Below are 18,492 nucleotides of genomic sequence, written 5' to 3'. Positions count from 1 at the left end.
AATTATGGTCCAGTAGGCAATTAGGTGTAATAGCCTTAACTTTTTTATTAATGTCGTATGATATTTTTATATTATTATCGAAATGAAAAAAAAATATGTTAGTATGCTACATCAGCAATTTTACCTTTTCAGACACTAAACTTGTTTGAATACCACAGAAGACTTAATTGCTTGATATCATAATTATCTTCTATCGCATATCGCCTTGTTTCATTGTGTGCATACAATTTAATGACAACTTGTTGACAACCTGTTAAAAAATCTGCTTTGCAAGTTTGACTGAGTTTACCTGGAGCTGCAAAAAGTGAGAAAGCCTCATTACCAAGCTCAACTATCCAAAGTTGATGTTAAATAATTATATAGAGCTCCACTATTCACAGGACCAACTTTGATGTCTCATTAGCATCTATATGAACGTGACCTCGCTGTTTATCCTGGCGGGAAGTGTTTATGTGGCCCGGAGGATTACTTTAGCTTGATAAAAAGTAACGAACAAGAGCTGGCATGTAATTGGTATGTTTAATACAACGAGATAGTGCCGTGGTTAGTGAAGCAGCGCTTCGATACTTAGGTACCCGGTCCCAAAATTCATAGAACAACATCTTGTCACTTTCGAAGAGGTTTACAAACAATGATTTCAAAAGGAAGGATTGGCCCTTTAGAACATTTTACTCAAACCTTCTTCATACAAGCAAAATAACTGTTATCTGTCATTATTTGTTTGAACTATGTCAGTGCCTAGCAACTATCTTGACGACGTAACCTTGTACGTGCGTTAATAATTTACCATCCCGGACATTGTTTTATTATTTGCAGGCGCCATATCAATAATTTAAGACAAATCCAACTACTAAAATTAAAACTGTTTTGGGCTGTGGACCTGTAGAGCGTCCCGTACAAATGGACTAAAAATCACGCTCCAAAACGTAAGTGTGTGCAACAAGAAAATGTTCTCGGAGGATAGTCAACAAAAAATGACGTCCGCACAAGGTTACAGCGCGCGGCCATTGTAGACTTTGGTAGTAAAATAATTATCACTTTATAATGTGTTTATTACTTAATTTAATGGTAATTACCGATGATACGATATTCGATGTTTCTTTTTGACCTTCGTACAATGGTTTTTGCAGCCTTTCACAACACAACTACATATTTATCACAAGATTCACAAGACCATCTCTCGGCCACAGACAACTGTCGACTGAGGAGCGTTGGCCCTAAAATTTCGATTTTAGGGCCAACGCGCGGGTGCCATTTTTTTGAGTGAGAGGCCCTGTCCTTACGCTAGTAATATATATGTCAATGTTTACAAATGACGTTGTGATATTAGCTAGGAACATAGAACAACGCGGACTCGGTCGTACCCTCGGGAAGCGGCATAGCGATCTTTCTTGATACAAAAAAGTCTGCCAATTTTTGCGGGGGGAAATTTTACCGTTTACCATGATTATGTCCCATTTGATATGCCATTTTGAGTTTTAATTCCCAGCAATAAGGGTTACGTGAAGTGACATTTAATCATGAACACAGTGTCTTCATTTTTCTTGCCAATGGATGTAACAATTATCGATAAGTGTTATCGATGAATTCGAGGACATGGGTTGGAAATACTAATTTTAAATTAGTTAAATTATGACGACTGAATGGCGTAGTGGTTAGTGACCCTGACTACTGAGCCGAAGGTCCCGGGTTCGATTCCCGGCCGGGGCAGATATTTGTTCTCGGGTCTTGGATGTGCCCGTGAAATGGCAATAGGCCCGCCCCCTATTACATTGGGACTAACATAAACAATGGCGAAAAGTGGGTGCAACAATGCACTTCTGCCTACCCCGCAAGGGAGTACATTATTACAAGGTGTGAGTGTTTATATTATGTATATATTGTATTAAATTATGAATGATTATTTAACGCAGCCTTTATTTAAATAACTTATCCTAAAAACGAAAACCTAAGTTACCTAAGTAACAAATTAATGACGCACATATACTAAGTAGTTTTTTGGTACTACATTTGTATTCACATGGTATAAGTCGCGAGCCGTATCACCGTTTTTGGTGAGTACAATGCACTGAAGTTTTCGGGTAGACAAACCCGACTGTCAGATGTTTTCAAGCTGCCCGAGGGCCTCTGACTAGGCTTAACGACTGCTGCCGAAGCAGCAACCGGGACCCACGGCTTAACGTGCCGTCCGAAGCACGGAAGCGTCAAGAAAAGAACCACTTGAAATCGGTCACCCATAGCTGACCGTGCCATGTGTTGCTTAACCTCAGTGATCAGTTACGATCACTGAAGCAAACTCGACTACGGACGCTTCCCAAGTTCCCAACTATGACATTTTTTGTCGATAAATACAAAGGTATCTACATACCGTTATATCACTATTGCATTTTTTTGATATTGGTTGCTAGGCAACGGCTAATAACAATAAACCATGACCGAAGGCGATCAAATCTGTGAGCAAATCCGGAAATCCGAATATTCTATCTATGCTATCTATGTAATGAAGCTGTCATTTTAGTATGTGAACAAATCATTTTCAATGAAACGAACGCTTTGCCATCTAGATTGAGTCTAGTGAAAATTGACTCTGCAACTAGTTTTTATAAATCGGTGGGCCTTTTTGGCCCACTACCCCGGCAGAGGGGAACGTCCGTCGATTTCGTCTCCAGACCATTCATACTCAATGGCCAGGAATTCCGAATGAACATTTTGAATGACATAAACAGTTGTAATACCTGTATTTTGTAAACCACATTTAAACTTACAATAGGTACGTTCTATTAATTTTCCGGATAGTTTTTCATAAGCTAGAGTGAGCTCCATGGGCGAACACGGCCCCTGGACACGTCAATCTATTGTGGATATTGTGCTCTGACCTTTAGACAACCGCGCGTAGCTTGGGACAATGGTAGCTCATTAGATATTAATTAATTAATAGACATTATGACGCGGATAAACACTTTTGTCTGGTTAAGAAATGAATGGATAAGTACCTAATTGCTACTTTTTTGATACTACTAATATTTATAATACTACTTTCTTATCAATATTACATAGGCTAGGCTTGGAAAGAATGATTCATGGTACATACAAAAACAGTCTTTTTCGCTACCAAAGAACGTCCTTTACAAACTTCTCGCTAACAACCGCGCGCAAAAAAAACCAAAACTAAAATATAAATCCCGTTCTACACTGTCACCTCGGATCCTCATTCAATTAACGCGGCCACGGAACCGTTAACGTGCCCCCGCCCTTACAAACGGTGGTGGAGGGACGTTAGGGATGTCTTCGCCACTGTCTGGAGTCCACAGCATAAGCGGGTTTTCTTTCTTTCTTTTCGAAATCAAGTAACGGTATCATGAATAAATTGACTAACTACTTACGAAATTACTTTAACATTTTAGCGAAGTGTGGCGTCGTGGTTTAAATAAAATCGTGTTGTGGAAAAAAAACATACGTACCAATTAAGTCGTATTTCGTGTTTTATAGTTTCTTTTAATGCAACGAATTACGGTATTTACATAGATACGTATAGCTACTAAAACCGTATATTCTATTTTTTGGTTTTATCCCATTATCCGAAAGAAACGGTGTTGGAGTCCCCACAGCCCTATTAGCGTGGCAACCCCCGGCATCGTATTCAAATACATATCTTTCAAACGAGATACGTACGATGCTAATTCTCCACTACAGCGGGGAAGTGAGTTAATGAGAGCGCGGACGCCATGACACGCGTGTTTGTTGGTGAGATTGGTGAGATTACAATCAAAGATGTGGCAGGAAGTATGGCTGCACTTGGGGTGGGAAAAAAAAGACATCTGCGTGGCAATAAAATGTCTGGAGCGCGTAATTACGTGGTGTACTTAGGATACTTAAGAACTACCTAATAATAATAAATATAATATGTATAATATGTACAGGGACATCTCACACACGGCCATCCGACCCCAAGCTAGGCAGAACCTGTGTTATGGGTGTCGGACAGCTGATATATCTACACAAATACATAGACAGATGGATACATATTAAATATAAATATCAACACCCAAGACCCGAGTACAAATATCTGCCCCAGCCGGGAATCGAACCCGGAACCTTCGACATAGCAGTCAGGGTCACTAACCACTACGCCATTCAGTCTTCAAAGTATGTATTTTAATACTTAATCTGTGCATGTGTACATTCCAACTATAATGTTATGAAAATGGACCGTATAAACCGTATTAGATCGATTATATTTACAACAAAACCGTAAAAGCCTTTATCGATCGGTATTTTATTTTAAAAATGTAAGTAAACAACTGACAATGATAAAAGTTCTTGGCTAAATCGCACTCTTTATTGTCATGATCGTGCCTTTATAGTTGGACTGTATGTTTCTCGATTCTTACTTCGGAATCAATCAAGCTCCTTGAGAAGAACTTAATTATCAAAACATATTTCAAGCAGCCTTTTAGCGAAAGCTAAGCGGAAGCATTAAAAAAATGTGATTATTAAAAAATTACGGCTATAGCGGCAGGGTTTGGCTGCACAGGCCACAGACCAATATGTATACTTACGTTACTTACATAAATGGTTCCATACAAAAATTGAATAAAGTAAATACTAACAGGAGTTGCTAGGCCCCGTTTCCCGTTTGAGTAATACAATTAAAAAGGGGACCCGTAGCTAAAAGCCTGTGTATAATAATATTATTTTCGTTTTCAGTACCGATTTAGTACCCGTCTGATCATTTTATTCAGTTCTTGGTTATTGGTTAGGTACATAGATGGTTTGATGGTTCTGCGGTTACGACACAGATTATTAATTCGGACGGTCAATTCTCAGCCACACGCCTTTTAATGTGTAAAATTACGTTAATTACATGTTTATTATGTGTATATTACGGATAATTTTAGTTAGTTACAGCATAATTTTTACTTTAATTTGTTAAACCGGTACGGTTTGGCGGTAGGTTACCTACCTACTATAGCAAAGGTTTTTTCAGGTTCAATGCATAAGTCTAATGGGCCCAAACCCGTCGTGTCGCAAGCGTACGTTAAACCAAGTTAACTGAATTATCTTGTTAGGCAGTTTGTTTTCACGGGTGTGCCTATCATATCGGGTATCAAAGGGTTCAGCTATTAGGTTAGACTGGTGTGGGGGCACACTGAGTTTTACAGAGTCTGCTGCATACCTAGATGTACCTAGGTATATTTGTATAATCGTTAATAATATTTTCCCGTAAGTACTGTACGAGTATATTAAGATAGCGACCACCTTAAATTTGTCTGTTAGATGTTAGTGATAAGTCACATGTTAGTAAAAAAAATTGTTAAAGAGAGCATGTACTGCCAATAAACTACCTTGTAGTTTGGCGGTGTTTAGTTTTAAGTCAAATTGTATATATTTTGTTCTGAATAAATAAATAATCAATCAATCAATCAACCTATCGTTATCGTACCAAACGGATTTTCATAAAGGTATGGAGAAAAGGCAGCGTCGGCAATGCCGATGAATTGGACGCATTTGTTCGAATTTCTATAAGTGCAAAGAATACTGAATGCGATGCGTTCATTGCGTAATATTCCGAAAGGTGGACGCTTACCTTAAATAAATCTTGTCATTTAGTTGTCAGATTTATGTCGATCTATTACTCAGAAGAAAATTGGGCTACATTTTGTTCAAAGAAACTTCTGTGTGTTCTAAAAGTTTTTTCCTGTTTCATACATTAACTTTACGATGAGCAATATTTCTTACGGAAGTAAAGCATGGGAGAGCTGTGAAATACATTTTTAGTTTGTGGTAGGTAGTTAATCTACTGACATTATTGTGTATTGTTAGGTACTTACTTAACTATAGTTATCTAATTTGCGGTAAGTATTGTAACTACATAATATTATTATCTCTCAAGTAAGTCCCTACTCTTATAATTTTTGATAATCATCATAATAAAAACATTACCCTCCTCCTTCGGCAGAAAAAAACACGTCACGTCACACGGCTTGGGCACGTTTTAGGCTTAGAACCTACAGACACACATTTAAAACATATACACGTATTTCGTAACCGATAACAACAGTTTCCGTGGTGTAGCGGTTATCACATCTGCCTAACACGCAGAAGGCCCCCGGTTCGATCCCGGGCGGAAACATTTTGCTTTTTTTTATTTATTTATAGATTATTTTTAGTATTATTATAAAATAAAATTATCAACTCTCATTTTTGTACCTTGATTATTTATAATTAAACTGTCAACGTCCCTATTTTATAGCATACGTGTACATTATACTTATTCATTACCTAAACCTGGTCCTAGTTATTATTCTGTGCCTAAACTTAACATTATGTAAAGAGTAAAAACCGGCCAAGTATAAATCGGTCGGTAGCAGTAGTAGTGTCGGTTAGCAAGTTGGTTTTACCTCATAGAACAACTGTTTTACCTACTAGAAAACAAATAAACAAAAAAAACAAAGGAGCAATTTGAAAACAAACACAACATCGTTATTATAAAGCGGCCAAATCACAGCTCATCGGGCAAACGAGAGAATTCCCTTTCAATTATCTTTCGCTAAAGTGAAAGTTAATGTGGCGGAGAAAATAAACAACTGAGTGAAAGCAAATCGGGAATTCCGTCTGTGTGTCCAAACACAAGTTGCGTTCATAATTTTGGACCCTCGCTCGCGGCTTTCCGATTCAGAACGTTGGTTGTAGTATTGGATCTTGTTTTAATTAGGATAGCCACAACTTTGCATAATAATTATGTATGTGCTTACAAGTTGTTGCAAAAGTGTTGTAGGTACTTAGGTAAGTTTAGTAAACAGAAAAAGAACTCAGCGGGTTATTCTTAACAACTTTGGAAAATTCGGGAAAACATCCTGCAAAATTCTGTATAATTTTTTATAAGTAACTAGGTAAGTATTTTTTTCTAGTTAAGTACTTATGTGATTATAGTAACATGAGGAACGGCCATCTTAGTAAATTTTAGCCATAAAAATATAGGGTTCTTCCGCTCAGAACAAATAGAGCTAAGTAAGTAAATATTAATAGTACCTACATAATAATGATAATAATAGTAACGTAACTTAATAATTAATGTTATTTAGGTAAGTAGGAATAAGTATCGTTGTTAATTAAGTGCAACCATATACAGGGTGTTGCAAAAAGGGTATACTAAGCCGAAACCTATGATTTTAGTTTTGGGCTTAGATATACCATGCTGTACATAGGCGGTAGTAAGGCACACACACTTAATTATATTCGTTTGTTTGTTATTATTACAGGAGCGAATCCTTTCCGGTGGACTTCATTTCCCACATTGTTCAAGCCGGAAGACCCTGTTAGGCCAATAATTTGGTGTTTCCCTAGAGTTATGGTATTCATGTTAAGCTGCGTACGGACCGGTCCAACGAATGGCCAACGAACGCCCAACGATGGATATTTTATCATACTTAATACAGGGCAGATTGCAGCAACGAAGGTCAACGATACGCGTTCGTTGACGTTCGTTTGGCGGGTCTGTAACTCTGTACGCAGCTTTAAAATAACTGGAGTCACACACATTGTATGATGTTAGCCTGTTAGGTGCATAAATTGATACCTATTATTGATCCAGGGTGATTAGATATGTAGGCATGTTTTACAGTGTGAGTGTTACATGACAAAATAAAAAACCCGCTATAAACCACCTTCGTATTTATCATTGATATGATACTGGCTATTAAATTCATTTCATAACATAGTAACTTTGTAGTTTTGTGATAATTATGTAGATTACATACGGTGTAGAAAATAATAGATACTTACGCACATTACGCACTAAGTACTTACCTGCTATTGCTCCTTCCATTTTAACCCTAAATCCTAATCATAATCCTAACTAATATTACTCGTAGGTATAATGCGAAAGTAACTGTGTCTGTCTGTCTGTCTGTTACTCTTTCACGCCAAAACTACTGAACGGATTTGAATGAAATTTGGTATACAGATGGTCTAGAGAACATAGGCTACTTTTTAACACGGAATCCCCGCGGGAAAACTTTTTAAGGCGAAGCGAAGCTCGCGGGAACAGCTATAGTAAATAAGCACGTGACATATCCATTTACACCGCCACAACTAACTCTAACTTAGTTAAATGTCGAATGTCACCGAGAATGAAGCAGTTAACCCACTGACCCGACTGACCCCTGTTACTATTACGTCTATGACAGATGCTTCAAAACAAACTGGCGGTTCGCACGCCATAAACTCATAAATTTACCCATTTCTCCCTTAGCGATGTTGGTAATGGTCGGAGAAGGAGCGATGTGACGTAGACATTTATAAAGTGAATTTTTGTAGTAGCATTGACAAAGGAGAACGGCAGTGGGCGTACCGCCTTTTTTTTGGAGCGTTTCAGAACCATGTTTTCACCATTTATTAATACAGTCTAGATAAGGTATTTTCAGTAATTACAATATTTTTAGAAGTCGGGGGAAATGAAAAAATTATAAATGAAGAATATTTAAATCTAAGGATAATGGAACGTAAAAACAAACATATAGAGAACGGAACGTAACAACAGTGGTGCCAGACCTCGGAATATTACCAGCAAATCCGAGCAAAAAAGTAATCGAATAGAAATATCGATACATTCTTAAATACAAAAGATATTTTATGTATCAATAAATTACATGTTCTGGTACTATTTGTGCCACAACTAGTACATTTGGTTTATAAAATATCATTATATTTAAGTCTTGAAGACTTTTATCCATAGTAAACCATTTTCTTTTTCTCTTTATTCGATTCACTATAATCGATATTTTTTGAATATTTAAATCTAGTAACACTGAATCTTGCTTGTCAATCTTGTCATTGTAGCACATAGTAGTTGTTATTTCATTTTCCATTACCTAACCTAATTATTTAATATTTTTAATACCGCTGAAACTGCTGAAGATATAGAACAAATGTGACAAAGTGGAGAACCAGACCCGGTTCCTGTTCCACCTCCCCGGCAGGCTCCCGTCCTACTTCTTCATCAGGAACCTGCAGAAGCAGCAGAACAAGAACACGCAAAATCCTGACAATATTTTCTATGAACCATAGGATGATAAATACCTAAGTCAAATATGAGAAGAGCAACTGCGTTCTGCAGTTCGAATCCCGGCGCTGACATGTACCAATGTGTTCTTTGAATTTAATTAAAATGTATACCATCACACTTACAGTGAAGGAAACCTGCATACCTATCTAGATTTAGCACATCTAGAGAGCCAGGTGCAGGTACTTACACCCCAACAGAGAATAGAATAGAGTAGGTAATAGGAACATAACATTCCTAAAGTTGATTCCAGGCAAATTATGTTATGTAAATAAAACAATGATCTTTTAAACAGTATATTTTATTTCATTACATTACTCGCCAAATGCATACCCATATAGTAGAACCTTTACATATAGCATTTCGAAATGGCACAGCAGATCCCTGTTGCGGAATAGCAATTTAAAACTTCAGAAGTTGGATAAGTATAACATTATTCCATGATGAAAGTAGTAGCCTGATCTAGTCGATAATATTAATAAAATCATTATATTTATTATGTACGTTGCACATCCCGTATTTATTTAAACGTAAACATATAACTTGATATACCTAACATATTATTATAAAATTATTATTCACGTTGTTCGTCTTGTGTTGTTCAAGTGTTGACATCAGTTGACATGGTGTTGACGTTTAGTTGTTGACATGACACATTTCTTTATCATTTCAATTTTTCTGCTCTGGTTTGTCAATTTTTTTCATTATACTGAGATCCAACCTAGACATTTATGACGTAAATCACAGAGTACTTGGCATAAACATTACTTCACTTGACGTTCCATTCTTCCTGTATGAATGTTTACGTTCCATTGCGACCACATTTTAAAGATTCTTTTTTTCCGTTTTTCTCTTTTCTCCCAGCTTCTAAAAATCTAGTAATTAATTGACTTGTGTACCTGTACAGTGTCTCTCTAATCATGGTACTTTCATTACGGAACCCGTCATTTCCATAGTGGTACAAAACGTCCTTAGAACCCTGCCTTTGTCCTTTAAGTCTCGTTTATGTAGGTAGTTGTGTTATGTTAATAGAGTGCAACCTTTGGCTCTTGTAACTAAGTACTACTTACCTATTCATTCAATATTGTCTATATGTATGTCTTACTGTCTCGCCACAACATCTACCTTTGAAGAGCAAACTTAGGTATAGTAGTTTGCAATAGAATCCAACAATCATGTAAACAAACCAAATTGTCACGATTACTCCGTAATCACATACATTTGACGATCAATTATGAACATAGTCTGATTTCAACGAACGCACCATTGTTTTCACATTATCTTCAACACGATTTAACTTGTATTTATAAGTTAAATTTGTTAAAACATTTGCAACGTAAAAATTTCGAAGTATTTGACAAGCTGTCATCTTAGTTTTTTACTCATCGAACTCTATAAGTCATTGAAAAGTTAGTGTTGTTCGTAATCTGAAGTTATCTTTTATTTTTAATTTAATAAATTATTTTAATTTAATATTATTTGAATACAATAATATATTTTTTTTAAGAGCTTAATATAATTAACCAAAACGAAAAAAGGAAGAGGAAGAAATGAAAAAGCTAGACGGCATTTTAGACACGGCAAGCGATGACACAGTGGTTCCATTTATAATTACGGTCACCGGCGACACTTCTGATAGTGATGATGACGAAGACGAAGATTTAAATTTGTTTTATACTTTTTTTATATAACATAATCAGTTTTATTTTATAGTCTATGGCTTATATATTTAATCTAATTAGAACACTATGACATCACTATGGGCATAAACAATACGCTGTCAATGTCAGTCCGCCATATTTGTTTACATGATTGTTGGATTCTATTGCAAACGACTATACTTAAGTAATTATTATTACATATTATAAAAATTATGACAGATACAAATAGATAAGTAGGTAAGTAAGTACTTACGGGTACCTACTTTTATATTTTTGGTAAGTATAGCAATATATTTAGATTTTCCAACATTGCACAGAAAATCGCAAGGGAAAATTCTATAAGGGTGGAATTTTAGCCTGAAGGGTAACCAGAGTAACCGATTGACGGTGATAGCAATGCCAATGTCTACCAGTTGAATATTATTCGTTTGTAGGCATTGGGGGAGGCTGCCAATGCTACAATGAGAATAAAAATAAAAGTGATTTGTTTTGTCTTATCGCGAGGGAGTTTTTGCTTTGACAAATCGGACCGTGCAAAATCAATCGGTGTTGGTGTTGGTTCTACTAGAAATAACACATAGGTAGGTATTAGGTACCTAAAGTACCTAGGTAGGTATATTTTATATTCACTTACGAAGTAACTTATCTATTTACGCGTTTATACCTTGCTAAACTCACAAAGCGCATTTTTTATCACCTAACTAAGTTAGACTTTGTAAAATTGACAAGGTGAAACAACAACACTGAAATCCTACTCCAAAAAATTCTTTTCCAGTGCTAAAACACCCCTGAAGAGACAAAGATTATGTGAGAAATAGACGTAAGTACTTAGTAAGAAGTGGGTAAGTACCTACATAAGCTGATATTATGCCTAAGCTGAAGCTAAGCTGAGGTTATGTAAGCCAATTCTGTACATAATTTGACATTAAACGTCGGTATAGGTCGGTATACTAAATTGACAGTAGACAAACAGCTGACAGTTGATTTGTATTTACTGATACACATTGAAGCCGCTTGTGCATCGGAGTGCCTGTTATAAATTGCATTTGAGTTGGTATGGTATAATATTTATGGTAGTCTAGGTATCAAGTGTAGTGTGGTGAGCTTAGTCCTAGACATAAAGTCAAAGAGTTTTTTAAAAATAAGTCCCTAACTACATTAGGCGGTAATAAGTAAGTTTTAAGTAAGTAAGTAGTTTACCTATATGTTTACCTGCTTAACTAGGCAACTAATTCTGTTTGTACTTTTGTAGTAGGTAGGTACTAAGGTCATCATCATAAATCCTCTTGTATCTAATCAATCAGGGTGCAGTAGATAAATATCTCTCTATTTGGGTCATAAACTTGTAATACGTAAGCAATATTAATTTATTTAACTAATGAGTACCTAAAACAATTACCTATAGGTACTTAAGTATTAAAATTATTAATAGGTGCGTAGCTACTTACATACAATGTAAGTAGGCAAGGTGTAGCTACTGCTTAGGTACTTAGGTACCTACCCAACTTACCGCCCCCGCACCTAACTTTAAAAGCTCGTTGACTCAATTTGGGTGGTCGTCCGTTTCAATTTATTTAGCCGAACTGAAATAGCATTTACAGAGGGGGCGACATAAATAGTTTAGACTTCACTGGTAAACAATACAAGACATTTCCATTTAGATTTTCAATATCAAATTGGTATTTTTCCAATACATTTGGCATGATGTTATTAAATATTGTGGTAAGTACCTAGACTTATGTACCTACCTACTAACTACCAAAAGGTTTCTAAAAATAACTATGAGTACTTACCTATTAAGATAATGGTGGTTGGTACTTAACCATTTTATTGTATCAAACATTTTCAGTTTATAATTTGTAAAGTGTAGGTTAGTAAAAGGGTATAGGTACCTAATTAGCTAAGTAGGTACTTATGAAGCTAATTTTACCTAAAGACAGGAGGTACATACAGTATACTTCAAATATAAAAAAATAAAAAATATAATTTAGCGCCATCTGTAAAACATAGATCGAAACTACAATAATACTTTTTCTACGACTACTACTGTTAAATACTGCCATCTAGTGATACGATTGATAATGAAAGTAAAGTTGCGTTCTGAAATTGTATCTAAATCATGTTGAGACGTTCATCTTTTATCCATATTTCATTTTTTCTAAATACCTAGTATGATCTATTTACTGAATAAAATCCTAAATTATAGCAAAATAAGCAAAGAAAGTAAGTATTCCAAAATGTGTGCCTGTGATTCTCGCCATCAAACGTAATTTCTACTCAAAAATAATACCAACCTAAAATTTATTTTACCTACTAAAATTAACAAAAATCTGTCCTCGGCTTACACTAGATTTCATACATCATCATTAGCCTAAGTAATCTTCCACTGACGGACTATACTGCCAGATAATAATAATAATATTGTTAATTTGTTACAGTGATCAATGTCACCATTGTTATTATTTTAATAAAATAGTTCAACCAGTCACGCTATATCGCTAACGCCAACCATCTATGTAGGTAGGTATAGGTATAATGAGGTCCTTTCTGTCACATCACTAGTTATCATATCACATCTCTAGTTCTGTCAATGTCATCGATAGCAACTTGTCACTTTTTAACTTGCTCTGGTCTACAACATTGTGTCAACTGTGTCTGAAATAAAACAATATAAATTACTGTGCCAGTGAAGACTTTTTATTATAAATATATGAACCCCCAAACAATACATGGTGTCAGGTGTGGGGTTGAGATGAACGACAGGCGGAAGACATCCAAGACCCTGGAAAACATCATTATATTCTGTTAATATTGATTCACAATCATCTTTTTGAATGTTAAAGACCCGTTTTATTATACCCAAGCTTAGACAACTAGGAAGACCCAATACAGTTTGGCATTCTAAGTTTGTAATGACAAAATTAATATAATGTGTGACTCTCCCATATAACACACACTTAAATTCACACTGTCCAACAATAGGTATGTCCTTCCCACCAAATCCTGTTACTTTTAAGTTACAATTTTGTAAGTTAATGTTATTTATATTGATATTCTGAAAATTTGAAAGTGACATTATGTTTAGATCTGCTCCCGAGTCTAAAATACAGTCTACAGGTTTTTTATTTATCATAAGTTTTAAATGCCATGCTTGATTTGAATAATTGTTTATGTTTTTAGTTACTGCGCCTATAAAATGTCTCTCAGCGCATTCAGCATCTTCATCATTGAGACTTAATGACTCTAAATTTCTTATATTTTTACTTTTCCAACAAAATTTAGCAAAATGACCAAAAGAATTACATGACCTGCATCTGGCTCCTGCAGCTGGACATTTGTAGCGGTGCCTTTGACCACATCTTCCACAGGGCTCCTTTGACGACGACATTGATGGTGACTGACGACGATTGTAATGATGACTCGAACTTGACTCTGAACTGCTCGACCTCTCAGGATGACGATTCATTCTTGTTGGACTTGAAGCTCGACTTCTATGGTTATATGAAGCTTGACGACCTCCTGAGTTACTTCTTTGACTGTTTACTTGAAGAACATTTTCCCTGACGGCATCTCTTGTGCTCGAGATTGTCTCAGCATTCTGCTGTGCAACAATTACTGTCCTGGCAATTTCCATAGTGCGCTCCAGTGTTAATTTTGACTCTTGTAGAAGACGTTGACGTATGTGTGATAGATTTGATGACATATTTGCTATGAAGATATCTCTGACCAGTGATTCTCTCAAATCTCCGAACTCACACTTCATGCTGATATTTTCCAGATCAGTCATGAATTCGTTAATACTTTCAGCATTATTTTGCTTGCGTGTAAAGAATGTATGACGCAACAATGTTAAATTTGTCTGAGGCTCAAAGTAGTTGCTGAACTTCTTTCTAACTTCTTCCAGCTTGATGACATTGATATCTAGGTTGAAGGAATTAAATATCTCCAAACCTTTGCCCCCCATAGAATGCAGCATGATGGCAATTTTCCTTTTTTCTGACGTGGCATCCAGCCCTGATGCTAACAAGTATAACTCGTATTGCTGCCACCATTTCTTCCACTCTTCACCGTTGTTATTTAGTGCATCCGTCGAAATGTGCAGAATTGGCAGTGCATTCACATTGTGCGGCACATGCTCAGCAGACATCGGCTTGACTTTGTCGGAGTCCATCTTCACCTTGTGCGGCACATGCTCAGCAGACATCGGCTTGACTTTATCGGAGTCCATCTTGACAATTTTAATGTATTTCTTCTCAGCTTTTTCTGTACCCCACACTTGACACCAACCTCAACCCTGACGCTGTTCCGTGCGTTGATCCACCGAGGAAAGTTCCGTTCGCTCTACTGAAGGATCTCCGTGGCGAGCTGGATCGCATGGTGGAGATGGAGGTCATAGAAAAGGTCACTAAGCCTACTTCTTGGGTCAATTCAGTGGTTGTAACTGTAAAAGAATCAGGTCAGTTAAGAATTTGTTTGGATCCTAGACATTTAAACAAGAGCATAATGAGAGAACATTATCCTTTAGTTAACATAGATGAAATTAGGTCAAAACTTAAAGGTGCCGCATATTATAGTCATCTTGACGCATTTTCAGGATTTTGGTCTCTTAAATTAGACAGTGAAAGTTCTGACTTATGTACCTTTCAAACTCCATTCGGTAGGTACAAATATTTAAGATTACCCTTTGGAATTAATGCGTCAACTGAAATTTTCTATAGGATTATGCTAGATTTGTTTGGAGATCTAGAGGGAGTATTAATTTTTGTTGATGATTTTTTAGTCTATGGTGAAACTGTTGAAATACATAATATGAGACTACGTAAGGTCATGGAAAGAGTCAGGCAAGTTAATTTAAAGTTGAATAAGTCAAAATGTAAATTTTTAGTCGAGGAAGTATGTTTTTTAGGCTATATCTTCAGTAAAGATGGTGTCAAAGTTGATAATAGGAAAGTCCAAGCTATTAAAGAGCTGCCAACTCCAACTAATGTCAAAGATTTACAGAGATTCTTAGGAATGATCAATTATTTAGGTCCATTTATTGAGAATCTTTCAGAAAAAACCAATATTTTGCGAAACTTATTGAAAAATGGTGTAGAATGGGTTTGGGATGAGAATCATGGACAATGTTTCAATAATTTGAAAGAAACCATCACAAATGCACCTGTGTTAGCTCACTATGATACAAAATTGCCATTAACATTGTCAGTAGATGCGTCCAAGTCAGCTGTAGGAGCAGTAATATTGCAAGAGGGTCGTCCGATAGCTTATAGTTCTAGAACACTAACATCATCACAAGAAAACTATGCTCAGATTGAAAAAGAATTGTTTGCCATACAATTTGGATGTAATAAATTTCATCAATATGTTTATGGTAGCAGGGTTAAAGTAGAGACTGACCATAAACCATTGGTTTACTTGTTTAAAAAGCCATTGCATGATGTACCGGCCAGACTTCAAAGAATGATGTTAGCATTACAAGCATATGACCTAGATGTTATATATGTACCAGGCAAAGAAATGTTCACATCAGATACTCTGTCTATAGCTGCAATGAAAGAAAATTTTATACCTAACTATGAGTCTGATATGCAATGTCATGTAAATTCAGTTTATTCAAACTTAGCTGTTAGTGAAGCATATAAAATAAAATTGTTAGAAGCAACTAACTTAGATAAAGCTTTGCAAACATTAAAAAAATACTGTCAGCAAGGCTGGCCTAGTAACAAAACAAAAGTAGAAGAAATGTTAAAATGTTATTGGAGTTTTCAGAATGAAATTCATGTCATAAATGACTTATTATTTAAAGGGAACAGATTGATAGTGCCACAGGCTATGATAAAGGAAATGTTAATAAAAATTCATGAAGGGCATCAAGGCATAAATAAATGTCTGAAGTTGGCCAGGGAAATATTGTATTGCCTACAATAAATGTTGATATAAAAAATATGGTAGAGCAATGTCAAGTTTGTGCCAAATTTAGAGTCTCAAATCAAAATGAACCATTACAAAACTATAAAATAACTAAATTTCCATGGCAACAGGTAGGTATTGATTTTTTGTATTTTGAAAATTCAAATTATCTAATTGTAACTGATTATTATTCAAAGTACATTGAAATAGCTCTGATGGACAAAGGATATTCAGCCAAAAATGTAATAATTCATTTAAAATCAATTTTCGCCAGACATGGCATACCTATGTCTCTGGTGTCGGATGGTGGACCACCTTTTCTATCCTTAGAATTCAAATCATTCTTGTATGATTGGGATATAGAGCATGTAGTCTCAAGCCCATATCATTCACAGTCAAATGGACAAGCTGAAAGTTCAGTAAAAATTATAAAAAACATCTTGAAGAAATGTAAAGAAACAAACACAGACCCATACATAGCTTTATTGCAATATAGAAATACACCCAAAAATAATTTGCCATCACCAGCACAATTGTTAATGTCCAGAAATTTGAGAATGAATATACCTGTAACTCAAAATAGGCTCAAACCAAAAGTCGTTAAGTTTTCGCATTATAAAGAGTGTTTTCAAAAGAGAAACACACATGATGCCAAATATTATAATTCAAAGACAAAAACATTACCTTTATTGCAAATAGGTGATCATGTTTACTTTAAGAAAATTCCTAATGGAAACTGGTTACCAGCAATCGTTAAAGAAAAACTAAATTGTCAAAGATCATACATTATAGAAGCGAATGATGGTATTAGGTATAGGAGAAATAGAGTACATTTGAAATTTAGGTTTCATAGTAATGTTTACTGTCATGACCCTCTGCCCATGCGAACCAGCTCGTTGGAAGGAACTGAAAGGGAAGGAATTGAGGATGATGGACAGGTGGAGGAGGTCAAGGCCAAGGGTAGTGAACCCTATATGGCGAGGTCAGGTAGAGTTGTTAAACCACCAGCTAGATACATGTAGATTTGTAAATGTATCTATAATCGTAGGACTTCTTTATGATGTATACTTACTTATGTATGATGCCAAGATTATAAATATCTAGATTTGTATAAGATAATAAGTTAAACTTATCTTTAGCTAATAGTAACAAAAATGATCTCTATTGTGTACTTAACTTAGTTCTGTCTGGGTAATTAAACTTTAATATTTTGTATTGTCATAATATCATTTCAAACTTAAGAAAGGGGATGTCACATCACTAGTTATCATATCACATCTCTAGTTCTGTCAATGTCATCGATAGCAACTTGTCACTTTTTAACTTGCTCTGGTCTACAACATTGTGTCAACTGTGTCTGAAATAAAACAATATAAATTACTGTGCCAGTGAAGACTTTTTATTATAAATATATGAACCCCCAAACAATACACTTTCAAGGACACGCATCAGTGGTCATGAATATCGTTTTCAAACCTCCGACTGAGGTGACGTAAACATTTACCCATCCATGACCAGCAATTTTTTTTCGTTATAGGTATTGTCAATGTCATTGTCACTGTCATAAAATGACATTTGGTAAAAGAAGAAGTTTATAGAAGCTCCGCTAGCAGATCTCCCTCTCGATCGATCGAGTTCTATTAGACGTAAATGAATCTCTTTTTTTTCTCTACAAATGTCATAATGGAAAGACATACTTATTATGTACACACTCAGAAAGTGCATGAATCAATAAATTTGCTATGAGTTATATGCTAACAACTAAAAGAATAGGACGTGTCTGAAATAAATTTTTGTTAGGTTCATCAATCTCATCTGGTATCCCTAAACTATGACGTAAATCGCAAATGTCATTAA

General features: G+C 35.6%; 1 protein-coding gene and 1 non-coding gene across 2 annotated transcripts; one reads left to right on the top strand and one right to left on the bottom strand.

Annotated features, from left to right (window-relative positions):
• Window positions 1-6,060: 6,060 nt before the first annotated feature.
• Trnav-aac lies at window positions 6,061-6,133 on the top strand. Its single transcript has one exon. It is a non-coding gene; the product is annotated as a tRNA-Val (tRNA).
• A 7,327-nt stretch (window positions 6,134-13,460) lies between these two features.
• On the bottom strand, window positions 13,461-15,003 carry LOC125491391. The gene is made up of 2 exons (XM_048633221.1): window positions 14,677-15,003; window positions 13,461-13,507 (listed from the first exon to the last, which is right to left on the bottom strand). Exons 1-2 carry the CDS (start codon window positions 14,951-14,953, stop codon window positions 13,461-13,463), a joined length of 324 nt encoding a protein of 107 aa, XP_048489178.1. The 5' UTR covers window positions 14,954-15,003.
• Window positions 15,004-18,492: the final 3,489 nt, after the last annotated feature.

This window comes from Plutella xylostella, chromosome 5 (assembly GCF_932276165.1).
Source record: "Plutella xylostella chromosome 5, ilPluXylo3.1, whole genome shotgun sequence".
Taxonomy (NCBI): domain Eukaryota; kingdom Metazoa; phylum Arthropoda; class Insecta; order Lepidoptera; family Plutellidae; genus Plutella; species Plutella xylostella.
Note: the sequence above shows the minus strand (reverse complement) of the source record. Positions and strands in the feature narration are given on the sequence as shown.

Excerpts from the sequence above, each read along its gene's own strand:
- LOC125491391 (XM_048633221.1), bottom strand. The coding sequence starts at position 14,953 with ATGGACTCCGATAAAGTCAAGCCGATGTCTGCTGAGCATGTGCCGCAC. Across the intron at positions 13,508-14,676 it reads GCATTCTATGGGGGGCAAAG|GGTCTTGGATGTCTTCCGCC; the intron begins GTTTGGAGATAT and ends GATGTTTTCCAG.